The 14,434-nt window shown below is 38.9% G+C and overlaps 1 protein-coding gene across 6 annotated transcripts in view; it reads left to right on the forward strand.

The window, feature by feature from the left end:
* ESRP1 (epithelial splicing regulatory protein 1) overlaps positions 1–14,434 on the forward strand; it is a 65,115-nt gene that overhangs the window by 13,592 nt on the left and 37,089 nt on the right. For all 6 annotated transcript variants that reach the window (XM_078441941.1, XM_078441940.1, XM_078441942.1 and 3 more), the window contains exons 5-11: positions 5,195–5,293; positions 5,431–5,485; positions 6,901–7,011; positions 7,122–7,254; positions 7,349–7,391; positions 10,033–10,334; positions 13,436–13,654. In XM_078441941.1, the coding sequence (XP_078298067.1) occupies positions 5,195–5,293; positions 5,431–5,485; positions 6,901–7,011; positions 7,122–7,254; positions 7,349–7,391; positions 10,033–10,334; positions 13,436–13,654 (962 nt within the window). The remainder of the gene's footprint in view (positions 1–5,194; positions 5,294–5,430; positions 5,486–6,900; positions 7,012–7,121; positions 7,255–7,348; positions 7,392–10,032; positions 10,335–13,435; positions 13,655–14,434) is intronic.

Here is a 14,434-nt window from a genome sequence, read left to right on the forward strand (position 1 = left end):
CATGTTGGGACGTGTTATGTAGAACCAAGTTAGCCAAATGTCTAGAACATATTCCTACTTTAAATGTAGAATTCAGTAAATAATCCTTCATCCACCAATCTTTGTCTACACAGACAGGATACTTTACATTTTTACTTTTGATCATTTTTCACTTGACTTTGATATATACATTTAGAAAATCTCTCATAAAGTATTGCTTAAAATGAATTAAGCAAAGCTGCTTCTCTTGGTTCAGGGAATTATGCACACATAGATCAGAGCTGTATTGTAATCCCAGCTCTCTTACAGACGAGCTAGTGGACTGGGTAAGTTATGGAACTTCTCTAAATCCTAGTTTCTTCATCTGTTTGGTTTTACTCTTATCTATCTGGTAGGGCTATTGCAAAAACTGGAGGAAACAGTCAGTGTGTGTAGGGCGTGAAATGTTTAATAAATGTCATCATTTATGTCACTAGATTCTGGGAAATGATAGGTGCTGTGATAGATGGATAGAGAACAGAAGGAGGTAGGGGCCTGTGCTTAGGAAATATACAGTACAGTTGAGGACAGAAATATTTTATGAGAATGGTAATATCTAATCAACTCTTAAATTGACGGTTGCAGCCTAGAGCAGTTAGGGAGGGTATTGTTGCTGGGTAGGAGTTACCTATGGTCTAATTTGGTTAGGGGATTAGAAAGATAAGAGAGCTTCATAGACTAGTTAACTGAGGAAAGGTGAGAAGGCTAGAAACCTCTTTATAGGAGAGAGAAAACAGTGGTTTGAATGGAATATACTCTCCCCATTCCTATTCCTTCAAAGCTTGATTTCAACCAATATTCTGTTTGGGGATAGAATGTTGTGATGTGGTAAACGTTCCTGTGCTGTTCTGCTTTTTGGCCATCTTCAAGCAATCGCTCTTCGTTTAGGCCAGAGGTCAGCAAACTTTTCCAGTAAAGGTCCAGATAGTCAATAGTTTATACTTTTTGTAGGCCACATATGGTCTCTGCTCATATTTTTCTTTTTATAATCCTAAAAATGTAAAATCCATTTTTCTGTTTTTGATCGTCCAAAAACAGGCTGACCATCAAGGGTTGACTCTTGCAATGTTTTTCTTTCATTTCCTAAGATAGGGTGTGTGTGTGTGTGTGTGTGTGTGTGTGTGTGTGTGTGTGTATTTACTGATAGGGGTTTTGATACAGCACTGTACAGGTCCTTACATGGGGTTTTTTTAGCCAATTTTCTTGAAACTCTGTTCAGTAATGGTCTCCTATATTATAAAAATTTTCTAGGGGTGCCTGTGTGGCTCAGTCGGTTAAGTGTCCAACTTTGGCTCAGGTTATAATCTCAGAGTTTTTGGGTTCAAGCCCAACATCAGGCTCTGTGCTGACAGCTCGGAGCCTGGAACTGGCTTTAGATTCTGTGTCTCCCTCCCTGCCCCTCCTCTGGTCACGTTCTGTCTCTTTCTTAAAAATAAATGTTTAAAAAAATTAAAAAAAAACAACTTTCTCTGATCATTCAGTGGATGGTGAGGGGTGAAGTTGGAACAATTGGGAACCATTAGCCTATACGAGTGGTTCCCAACCTGGAGTGATTTTTGCCCACTTGGGGACATTTGGCAATGCCTGGAGATATCTTTAGCCAGAACTCAGGTGGGTAGAGGCCAGCATGCTAGTAAAAATCCTATAGTACACAGGATCCCCACCCTATGCACCACCACCCACCCACCCCAAACAAAGAATTGTCTTGGCCAATAGTGCCAAGGTTGAAATAAAAGTGATTTATACAGTGGGATTGGTCTCCATTTCTTGGATACTTTTCTCTTGATTCCATCGTAGCCCCTGACAAGGCCAAAAGCAATTATTCGAATTGCAGGGTTCCAGGGGTGCCTGGGTGGCTCAGTTGGTTAAGTGTCTAATTCTTGAGTTTGGCTCAGGTCCATGATCTCACAGTTCATGGGATCAAGCCCTGAGTTGGGATTCTCTCTCTCCTCTTCATCTTCCCTGCCCCCGTTCGCACATGTGTGCTCTCTCTCAAAATAAATAAACGTTTAAAAAAAAAAAAAAAGAAATTGTAGGGGTGCCTGGGTGGCTCAGTCGGTTAAACATCCAACTCTTGGTTTTGGCTCAGGTCGTGGTCTCGCATTTCATGAGTTCAAGCCCCGCATCTGGGATCTGGGCTCCATGCACTCAGTGCAGAGCCTGCTTGAGATCATCTCTCTCCCTTTCTCTCTGCCCCTCCCCCTCTCATTCTCTCTGTCTCTCTTGAAATGAATAAATAAACTTAAATATTAAAAAAGAATTGCAAGGTTTCAAGGGACTGCTCAGTGGCAGGGTTTGCGTGGTAAACTATGGCTAGTCACAGCTAGTCCTTCTTAGCTCTGTAAGGATTCTTAAAGTACCCCTCCTCACCCCCTCCCTTGCCTTCCCAGAAAATTTAGGGCAGTTGTCTCCCCAGAGTATCTTCATCATTTGTTTCTACTGTTTCTGTCCTGTCGTACTTTTTGAAAACAACACTGGATTAATACTTACTGTATACCTTCCATGGATAATCATTTCATTTTATTTTTAAGATTTTATTTTTAAGTAATCTCTACACCCAACATGGGGCTCCAACTTACAGCCCCACGATCAAGTGTCACATGCTCTACTGAGCCAAGCAGATGCCCTGATAATCATTTTAATGACCCGTTCCATGGTCATTGCTCAGGTGGAAGCATCCATCTCCTGGGATTGATTTTCTAATTCCTGAGGGGTCAGCACATTTATTTCATCACTAGATGATGTAAATGGTGGGATTAGGGGGTGGGGAGTATAGAAATTACCATTTCAGCTTGATGATTATCCTGTGAGTATACAAATAGGCATCTGGTGAGTTCAGAATTTTGGTCATAAATGTGACTCTCAAAGTGTGATTATTATGGGTTATGAAAGTTGGTTACCCAAGGGTTCTAGGATGAGGGGGAGGACATCGCTTTTTATAATGCCTGCTTTGTGCCTTGGACTTGTTTTATCTCATTTAATCTTCACAAAAATGCCCAGGGAGGTAAAGATTATCACAGCTTTGGCTTTTCAGATAAGCTGAAGTTTAGTAGGGTTAAGTAATTTGCCAAGGAACATATGCCTGCATTTCTACATGTAGTATATTTAACTGCAGAGAAATGTAGCCGGATGAGGGGCAACACAAAGTGAATTTGCACAGCACCGTGGGAAAACAACGTCTCTTTAGTGGAGAAAGAAAGGAGGAAGGGGGGGTGGAGCTTGTGGAAGGATGAAATGGAAAGGGATTTTTAACTGAATGGAAAAGAATACTTATTGCTCATTGAATTAACTCCTCAGAAGATTGGTTATAATGCTTGGTGGAAGTTAGGCTCTCTGAACTGTTTGAATCTTGTATCCTCTTTGATTGCTGTGAAGTAGTGCTTTGAAGTTTTTCTTAATGTCTGTCTTCGTTTTTTACCCTTATTATAAAATACCAGTTAGAAAACTAAAATAAAGGCAAACAACCACCCAGATTGCTGTTTTCGTTTCAAATTGGAGGAAAGATAGGTCCCACAGTGTTATCTGTTGTATACGTTGTATACTATATTATGAAATTTATGCAAATTTATACATAATACAAAGTATGACTGTAGTATTGAAACTTAGAAATAACAAAATTAAACATTTTAATGACTTCTTAAGCAACCATTTTGTCAAAGATACATGCTTCTTTTAGAGAGATTATAAATTTGTAAAACTTGATGTAAATCTCTTCTGGTCCCACTCTCCAACCCAACTTAAGCCATGCATTTCTCAAAATCCATGTATCCTGGCTTGCTCAAAGCATGTATTCACTTGATTGAGAGGCATATTAGCCATTGTTGTTAGCTCTGAGTATTTGAATTCTTTCTACAAATTTACTCTCAAAGGACAAGCATTTGCTGCCATCTAAGAAGGCTATACTATATGGCTCTATAAATCTGGTAGGGAAGTTCTGAGTAAAGGTGGCATAGAAATAGTGTCATCACTAATCTGAAGTTGTTTTTTTTTTTTTCAAACAGCCTTAAAAAGCCTTTTGATGCCTCATGATCTTGACTGATGTAACTATCTTTTTTTTTTTTTTCCTTTGAGAGGGAGAAAGAATCTAGCAGGCTCCATGCCCCGTGCAGAGCCTGATGTGGAGCTTGATCTCACAACCATGAGATCATGACCTGAGCTGAAATTGAGTCAGACACTTAACTGACTGAGCCACCCAGGCACCTGCCTATCTATCTACCTACCTACCTGCCTACCTACCCATCCATCCATTCATTTGAGAGAGAGTGGGGGATATTTATTTATTGAGAGAGAGATGTAACCATATCTTTAAATTTTTTTTAATGTTTATTTGAGAGAAAAACAGAGCTCAGGTGGGGGAGGGGCAAAGAGAGAGGGAGACACAGAATCCAAAGCAAGCTCCAACCTTTGAGCTGTCAGCACAGAGCTGGACACAGGGCTCGAACTCACGAACCATGAGATCATGACCTGAGCCGAAGCTAGATGCTTAACCAACTGAGCCACCCAGGCATCTCTAGATGTAACCATATCTTTAAGTCAGTATGATCACTGCCTTGGATGTGCTATAAAGATAATAGGATGAAGAGGTTTACTAACTTTGGTGTATACTAGGTAGTTTGAAACTAAACGAAAGTGCTTAGTATTCATGCCTTTGCTACTACTCGATAAATAGAAATTTTATTACTAGTCGTGCCTCAGGATAGGATTGATTAGGCCATTTATTTATTTATTTATTTATTTTTTTTTAATTTTTTTTTTCAACATTTATTTATTTTTGGGACAGAGAGAGACAGAGCATGAACGGGGGAGGGGCAGAGAGAGAGGGAGACACAGAATTGGAAACAGGCTCCAGGCTCTGAGCCATCAGCCCAGAGCCTGACGCGGGGCTCGAACTCACGGACCGCGAGATCGTGATCTGGCTGAAGTCGGACGCCCAACCGACTGCGCCACCCAGGCGCCCCAGGCCATTTTTTTATATATTTGCCCAAGAGGGAAATTGGAGACTCCAAAAAGTGTGGGTGAAGTCCAGACTGATAGGAAGCATCTATTCTGTCATTTCAAATAATTCTTGATCTCAGATGTATTTTACTTGGCTTCTTGGCTCTGTGTAAGTTTAATTTGGGGTTAGAAGCAACCTCACGTTACTTCCTCAAAATGTTTCCTTAACTTAATATCCCAGGTTTAAACCTTGAGAAGAATAGTTCAGTCTCCCGGTATGGAGCCTCTCAAGTTGAAGATATGGGGAATATAATTTTAGCAATGATTTCAGAGCCTTATAGTAAGTATTGCTGTTTTAACAGTTGCAGACGTAGAGTTTGATCCTGCCATTTTTCCCTCATGTATACTTTTAAATCTCCTGCCATATCTTTGTCTTCCTAATAGGTAAAATGATGACTTCTGTTTTCTCATTTTTAGATCATAGGTTTTCAGATCCAGAGAGAGTAAATTACAAATTTGAAAGTGGCACTTGGTAAGTACTAGAGTGGTATTCGGTTTGAGCCTTTTAATTTGTTTTATTCATATTGTGATATTTAACTCTTCTTGTAACTTCACTAAACCTTTTGGCTATCCATTGTTAAAAATATTACGTTATTTATAAAAGAAAGTTGTATCTTAAAGTGAGCTTGGATGTTGGCATTAAACTTAAGTGGAATATTTGTATCTCTAGTCACTATGACCCATAGGTGTTGTATCTGTGACTCTTGCTTTAGCCTCTCAGAACTATTCATCCTCTCACCAGAGAACTTCCAAAGGAAAAATCATAGGCTTTAAAAGAGTTCACAGGGCCCTTACGGAGATAATTTTAAGTATGTTCTATCAACTTCTACTTTAAAGCAAAGGAAATAACTGGCAAGAAGTATGAAATGGTGGTATCTCATTCTGATGACAGAACGGTTTGTAAATCACAGCAGCGAATCCCTGAGATTGCCTGCTGCCTGAAGTGAGCAAAAACTTTGGACATCTTTGCCCAGCGAGAGACTTTGAGGCCTATTTAGTTGGGGAGAAAGTGACTCATTCTGAAAGTGTCCTAGGACTATTAGAAATATGAATATGGGAGGAATAGCACATCAAAAGGTGTTAAAATATATAATAGGTGATTTGCAAATGACTCATTAAGGTGTGGGAACTCCCATGCATTTCCATAAACACTCTGATGGCTCCCCTGTTTGATAGGGGAGATGTTTTAATGGCAGTGTTCTGACTGCATGCACACATTCCTGATGTGGGTTAATTGTCAGCTTTATGCAGATCTTAACTTTTGCTGTCAAACTGGATTTAAACTCCACTGGTATACTGGCCAGATCTCATAATAAATTTAAACGTATTCTTCTTGGTTCTAGGAACTTACTGGCTATCAGGGTATCGGGAGAACTTTGCTTTCTGTGACTTGATCCTAGGTCCTTTTGAGTTTATGGCAAGCAGGCAAGCAACTCCACTGATAGATGGTTTGTTGAGTGAGCTACCCGTGTGGGACCTGCTTTGGCACTTTCCTTTCTATAGTGAACCACCTAAAGAATACTTTGTGCCCAGATAATTTGTTTTTAATATCTTTATTTTTGAGACAAAAAGAGCATGAGCAGGGGAGGGGCACAAAGAGAGGGGGACACAGAATCTGAAGCAGGCTCCAGGCTCTGAGCTGTCAGCACAGAGCCTGACGCGGGGCTCGATCATGACCTGAGCTGAAGTTGGATGCTTAACCGACTGAGCCACCCAGGCGCCCTGAGTGCCCAGATAATTTTTGAGGTTCTGAAATAAATGAGGCAGTATTACAAGTCTGTCTGAACACCAAACAATACCTTATGTGTAACTAGGAAAATGGTAGGAGGGAATAGTTTGGACTCCCTAGTGCTAATTATGCAAACTGAAGTTTTGCTTGACCCACAGCAGCAAGATGGAACTTATTGATGACAACACCATAGTCCGGGCGAGAGGTTTACCATGGCAGTCTTCAGATCAAGACATTGCAAGATTCTTCAAAGGACTCAATATTGCCAAGTTGGTTTTCTTTAATCTCTATTTTGTTTAGTAATCCCAAAGGGATAATGGGTGTCCTACCATTTTTCCTCACTGTGTTTTTCCCCCACTGCTGTCTGTCCTTTTCAAAGGGGAGGTGCAGCACTTTGTCTGAATGCCCAGGGTCGAAGGAATGGAGAAGCTCTGGTTAGGTTTGTAAGTGAGGAACACAGAGACCTAGCATTACAGAGGCACAAACATCACATGGGGACCCGGTACATTGAGGTACGTCCTCACAATCTGAGATCCTTGGCATCTTGAATGAATATTAATGTTGGAAGGCTCAGAAACTGTATTTAATTCCCTTTTCTTTTCTTAGGTTTACAAAGCAACAGGTGAAGATTTTCTTAAAATTGCTGGTGGTGAGTGCTTTTTATATAATGTGGCTATAAGAAGAATCTAAAATTTATTTATATACTAGAATAAATAAGTAGGGTCATGAATTTATTGCTTAAAGAAACAAAGGAATTGACCTTTTTTTTTTTTTTTTTTTTTTTATAAGTTGGAAACAAGACCCATATGGTATCAGTGACTAAATGTATACACTCACCCTAAGGCTTGAGTCAACCAACTGTAGTTAAACAGCCATTAACAATAGTAACATATGGGAGAGTCTGGCTGACTCAGTAGACCATGTGACTCTTTTTTTTTTTTTTAATTTTTTTTTCAACGTTTTCTATTTATTTTTGGGACAGAGAGAGACAGAGCATGAACGGGGGAGGGGCAGAGAGAGAGAGGGAGACACAGAATCGGAAACAGGCTCCAGGCTCCGAGCCATCAGCCCAGAGCCCGACGCGGGGCTCGAACTCACGGACCGCGAGATCGTGACCTGGCTGAAGTCGGACGCTTAACCTACTGCGCCACCCAGGCGCCCCGACCATGTGACTCTTGATCTTGGGGCTGTGAGTTCAAGCCCCATCTTGGGTGTAGAGATCATTTAAAAATAAAACCTTTAAAAACAAAATAGTATCATAAAAAGGTGAAAGGGTCATTGTAAAGTCTTGTACAAAGGAAGAGAGTAGTTCTTGAAAGAAATTAAATAGTCTGAAAACTACTTTGAAACAATCACAGAATACCACACCAGAATACCTGGAATTGTTGTATATCTGCTTATAGTTTTTCTCTCAAGCTTCCTTAACTCATCAATGACCAAAAACATAGTACTTTTCTTGCTCTAATATGTTTGAATATGTAGTGTTTTGTTTGCAGTACTATGGTCAAAAAGAAATGGGAACAGATATTTATCTAATTATTGAGTAATTTGTTACTTTAAAAGCTGTAAGTAATGGATAAAAAATGTTAACTATGGTTTGTCTGACAGATTTTTTCTATACATAAAACTACTTTGTAAGTTTTTATTGCTCTGTTCATACAGCTTTATAACTTTCTCCTTTTAGTATATTATAAATATTTTCCCATGTAACTATTATATGTTAATTACTATACAGTATTGGGGCGCCTGGGTGGCTCAGTCGGTTGGGCGTCCGACTTCGGCTCAGGTCATGATCTCACAGTCCGTGGGTTCAAGCCCCGCGTCGGGCTCTGTGCTGACAGCTCAGAGCCTGGAGCCTGCTTCGGATTCTGTGTCTCCCTCTCTCTCTGCCCCTCCCCTGCTCATGATCTGTCTCTCTCTGTCTCAAAAGTAAATAGAAACAATAAAAAAAAAAAAAAAAATTACTATACAGTATTAAGTACCATACATTATTTTAAAAACACCCCTGTTGGGCATTAAAAGCTTATTTCCAATTTTTCATGCTAAGTATGTTGCAGTGAATATTTTTGTCTCTGAATATACCACTCATTAGGATACCTCTCTAAAATTAGGATAGTTGAATCAAAGAATGTAGGTAGACCTTTTAAGAGGCTTTTGAAAATCTTCTATTGCCAAATATATACTAGGATGACTTTTACTTAAATATAGAGAACTTTTGTATCTCTGCATTATATAGCCCTGGTTAAAATCCTTGCAACTGTTGAACTTGTAGTAAAAACATCCTGTTTTCAATTTGCTAGTATATTTCTATTCTGGCACTTATTCCTTTAGATAAACGAAGGCTTCCAAATTCAGAGCTTCAAATTTAATAGTGCTTCCAGAATCCCAAAGTGATGTTTGATATTGGTTGGTGATAAAATACATTTGGAGTTGCTATGGCTCTGAGGTTCCATGATAGCTAATATTGTAAATTGAAGAAGCAAAGTTAACTAATACGTTCATGCCTGGGATTTCATGGCTTGTAGGTAGTATGATAGTTTGCTCTTAAAGGAAAATGTTCCTGGGGTGCCTGGCTGGCTCAGCCAGTAAAGCATGTGACTCTTGTTCTAGGGCTTGTGAATTAAAGCTCCATGTTGGTGGTAGATGTGCATTTGAATATTTGCTATGTGGCAATATTGTACAAAATGCTTTATGTCAGGCAGAATGTTGATAAATCTTGAAATTAGCTGCCATGTATGTTCATTATACTTCCCTTAACTTGATTATTTTTGAAACTTTCTTAATAAAACATAGTCAGGAAAATAATAACAAAAGTCACCAAAGTGCTTCATGTATAGTAACTTATTTAATTATCATAATTTATGAAGTAGGTAATTTTACCTCCACTTTTAGATGAGGATACTAAAAGATAGGGGTTAAACTTGACTAAAGTCATAACCTAGTAAATGGCAAAGTCAAGATTGGGCCCAGACATTCTAGCTCCCTGACCAATGCCCTTACCTATCATAATGACTTACTGCCTCTCTGTGAGAAGAATACAGTGGTTGGTGCATGATTTAACTGTCTGGCCACCTTCCTAAGTTAACAGGTGTTTTATGAAAACGGTAGGGGAAAAGTTTCAAACTTGTGGGAAGAGAATTCTGATTCCTGGGATGTTGTCATGAATTCAGTGGGAGTGTGAATTTTAATTAAAAACTCAAGACATTGCCAAGAATTTTGCCATTTTAAATTTGGTAAAGTTGATGTCTTAACCATTTCTCCCCATGTTTCCTGGTATTTGTGTTCCCTAGGTACGTCCAATGAGGTAGCTCAATTTCTCTCCAAGGAAAATCAAGTCATTGTCCGCATGCGGGGGCTCCCTTTCACGGCCACAGCTGATGAAGTGGTGGCCTTCTTTGGACAGCATTGCCCCATCACTGGGGGGAAGGAAGGCATCCTTTTCGTTACCTACCCAGATGGTAGGCCAACAGGGGATGCTTTTGTCCTCTTTGCCTGTGAGGAATATGCACAGAATGCATTGAGGAAGCATAAGGACTTGTTGGGTAAAAGATACATTGAACTCTTCAGAAGCACAGCAGCTGAAGTCCAGCAGGTTGGTTTTTTAAGAACATTTTGGTGCTTAGTGTGATTTATTATTTATTTCCAAGAACAAGACTACATTATTTATTGTGCTAAAATAAAACCTGAGAAATACAGAAAGTGTAAGTGCATTTTTAAAATTTTTCATTCCATAATTAAAAGATAACCACTGTTATTTTCTATATGCATAGGAAAAATACTATGTTTTTATATAATTAGAATACTGCTATAGATAAACTTTATATTCTGTTTAAAACCTACGTATCTTGAGGAGTCTGAGTGGCTCAGTTGGTTAAGTGTCCAACTCTGAATTTTGGCTCGGGTCATGATCTTCCGGTCCATGGAATTTAGCCCCCCAAGTCAGGCTCTGTGCTGACAAGTCAGAGCCTGCTTGGGATTCTCTCTCCCTCTCTCTCTGCCCTTCCCCCTCTCACACGTGTGCTCTCCCTCTCTGTCTCAAAATAAATAAGCTTAAAAAAAAAACGAAAAGTCTCTTACCAATAAAAAAAAGAAAAAAAAAACACTTCCATATCTTGGAAGTTTACCCATGTCTAAAAAGTTCCATTTTTAATATGTCTCAAAGGTACATGATTTATTTAGAGAACCCACTGTACATTTAGGTTGGGGTTTTTTTCTCCTATAAGAAATTTCTAGATAAACATGCTTATAAAACTCAACTTCTGGTTGATTTCTTTAGAACTGGATGGTGTGAGCTTTTAATGTTTTTAATAACTTACCAAATTTATTTCCCAAAAGGCTTACTCAGTTCCATACTGCTGGTGACAGCATGAAGTGCCCTTTTGTCCTGTTATTGCCTTCCAGAATTCAGAGTTGTTTTTGAGGCACAGATGGGACAATCGTTTGCCCCACATGGTCCAGGCATGAAGCCATCTGCAGGGTTTCAAGCGTTTTGACTATTCTTGACTTACCAGCTGAATGGTCTTCAAGGGTCTGTTCATTTTTCCTTGTATCTGAGATCATGTGGACTGCCTCACATGTGGCTCTTCCAATTTCTTTTACTTGGGTCCCATAGTAGAACAGAGTCACTTTAATGATTCATTTTTGTCCTCTTCACAAGCAATTAGGACACTGACTCCACTATTATTTCTATGAGTTCATAAAATGATTTTGTCTAGCTTTTTTCTGCAAAGCCCATTGTGTATTGTGGTTTGACATCATTGCCCAAAGTTGAAAAGAACATTTCACCTGGTAGAATACCAACATGTTTTTATACCTACAGTGAACAGAGGTGACATTCCGAGCTAGTTCTGCATCCTGATGTCCTCCTGTTCTTGAACCCTAATCTATGAACATACTTCTACTTTAAGTAATTCTGTACCTTGTTGAAAATTAGTATCATAAACTCTGAATTTCTAAAATATACTAAATGTGCTTGAGGCTTCACATATTACATCCATCAGTGCCAAACCAGAGGAGGTGAAAATGAGACTTTAGATCTTTAATTGGAAGAAAAGTTTCATGGAAATCTTGGCCTAGAACAGACTACTCCAGGGCCTTGGCTACTGTATGTTGATTGGTTTGGGTATAGAGTATGCTGCCTCTGTATGACTTTAATGTGGTTTTGGTTATAGATGAGCTTCCTCTCTAACCCCATCCTACTGACTTATTTAAGAAATGCTGAGGTAATCATATGCTCTGCACTGTCATCTTCTCATTACTCATACAAGTAATCATTTCATTCAATAACTATTTGCTCACCTCCTATTTGGCAGTTATTGGAAGGTGCCTGACCATGTCCTGTCCTGAGTTTGTCTACAACTATATTTATTTTCATGTTCATCCTGTAATGTTTGTTACATTATTTGTATAATTTCTTTTTATTTTTTTTTCTTTTTAAATCTTGCTGTCTCTTTAAAGTTTATTTGGCTGTGTTTGTATTTATGTCACCTCTTACTTAGATAGCAACCAGACAGGGTGTGAGTGAGAAAATCAGAACAATTTTTTGGGGAGGGTTTTGATTCTATATTTCCAGTTTATAGGATGATGAAGGCTACCGTAGTAAGTTCAGAAAACCTAGGGATGTCACACATTGTTGCACAAGGACCTTCTAGTATTATAAACAAGTAGGCATGTTCTAAACTAAAACAAAAGTAGACCAGAACCTTACAATAAGGTTTTGCCTGGCAGTAATCCTTTCTCCTAAATATACCTGACCTCTCATTCATTGTCAAGATAGCTGAATTCCATGACTTTAAAAGATAGTCAAGGGGCACCTGAGTGGCTCAGTCAGTTGAGCATCTGACTTTGGCTCAGGTCATGATCTCGCAGTTCATGAGTTCAAGTCCTGCATCGGGCTCACTGCTGTCCATGCAGAGCCTGCTTCAGATCCTCTGTCCACCTCTCTCCTTCCCCACCCCCGCTTGCTCTCACTCGCATGCACTCTCTCTCAAAAATAAACATCAAAAAAAAAAAAAAAAGATAGTCAAGATGTTCTGTCTTGCTACTATCACAAATTCACATGACAACTGATTATTTTGATGGTCACCAAATGATTTTTTTTCTTTCATTTTTACATTACCAGTTATTCTGTTTTGGGCTTTATACATTATTATAAATGTGGCGTTATATAATCCAGAGTCATTGTTTGACCTGTGGTTCCTTTATTATGTCATTCTCTTGCTTGAGTTTGGAGGTAGAATGTGGTAACAATATTAAGGGAAACACTGTGCCTGGTGAAATGAAATCTAATAGATTGCTACAAATGTCCACATTTAGCAATATGTCTGGTTTTTATAAAAGCAGCATACTCTCAGGATATGTGTCCTGAGACAGTGATGTACTTGTCCAGTAGACAAGTCCTTAATCTAAGCGTGTTGTGTGTGGCACATGCCTCAGCAGACATCTGACAAAAGTAGGGATCATGCTTTCCCAGCTGAAAAGCATGGATCCCTTTCTCCATAAGTGCTTCTCAAGCTTTAATATGCTTATGAATTACCTGGGGATCTTGTTAAAATGCAGGTTCATATTTATGAGGTCTGGGTTGGAGCTGAGGAGACACATTTCTAACAGACTCCACAGCGCTGCTGGTGCTGGTTTGCAGACCATGTTGGAAGAGTAAGGCTCTAAATCACTTCTCTTTTGCTTTGAGTATAGGTGCTGAATCGATTCTCTTCGGCCCCTCTTATTCCACTTCCAACCCCTCCCATTATTCCAGTACTACCTCAGCAATTTGTGCCCCCTACAAATGTTAGAGACTGTATACGCCTTCGAGGTCTTCCCTATGCGGCTACAATTGAGGACATCCTGGACTTTCTGGGGGAGTTTTCCACAGATATTCGAACTCATGGGGTTCACATGGTATTGAATCACCAGGTAAGAAAGTTACTTATCGAACGCTGACTTGCTTATTTTTATGATCAAAGGCTCTCTTCCAGTAAAAAAAAAAAAAAAAAAAAGAAAAAATGTACAAATGTTCATCAGCTGTGTAGTAAGTCTTTAAGGAAAGATTTAACTGTAAATGGAGGAGGTCTTTAAAATGGACTCCAGAAAGAATGCTATCATTAGCCTGGTAATTTAAATTCAGCTCTGATTCCATCATTATTTATATCGGTCAAATTATTTGCCTCAGGAAGGAGACAAATACATTATTAGTCTAATACAACATTTTTCTGAGCTCTGCTGTTGTAGTGTGAAAGCGATTATAGACTGTATATAAACCAATGAGCATGTCTGTGCATCAGAGTATTTTATATTTATAGACTGTTTAGAAATGGCTTATTTTATATGTATGACCTCAAATGACATTTAGTAAAATGCGAAGTTAGTAAGGATTTGTATATGTACCACCTGGAACAGTATATGATCATAACAGGTGCTCAAATGTATTAATGAATTGTGGAGAAGTCTCCATCAAAGTGGAACCAAATTCTAACTGTATACAAGTATACTTATGAGTATATTAGCAGTAGTTCCTGGCTTGGTGTCCTTTGATTTTTGGTTAAATAAAATTAGTCCTATTTGTTGCTGAATAATTTACCAGCATTGTGTGCTATTATAAGCAGGACAAAATTTCTAAAAACCCCTAAGCCAAGTAATTCTAATTAAAATTTTGGAACTCTCTATTAAAAGCAAAGTTGAATTTTTGAAAATGTT

The sequence above is a fragment of the Panthera onca genome, chromosome F2, assembly GCF_046562875.1.
Source record: "Panthera onca isolate mPanOnc1 chromosome F2, mPanOnc1 haplotype 2, whole genome shotgun sequence".
Lineage (NCBI taxonomy): Eukaryota > Metazoa > Chordata > Mammalia > Carnivora > Felidae > Panthera > Panthera onca.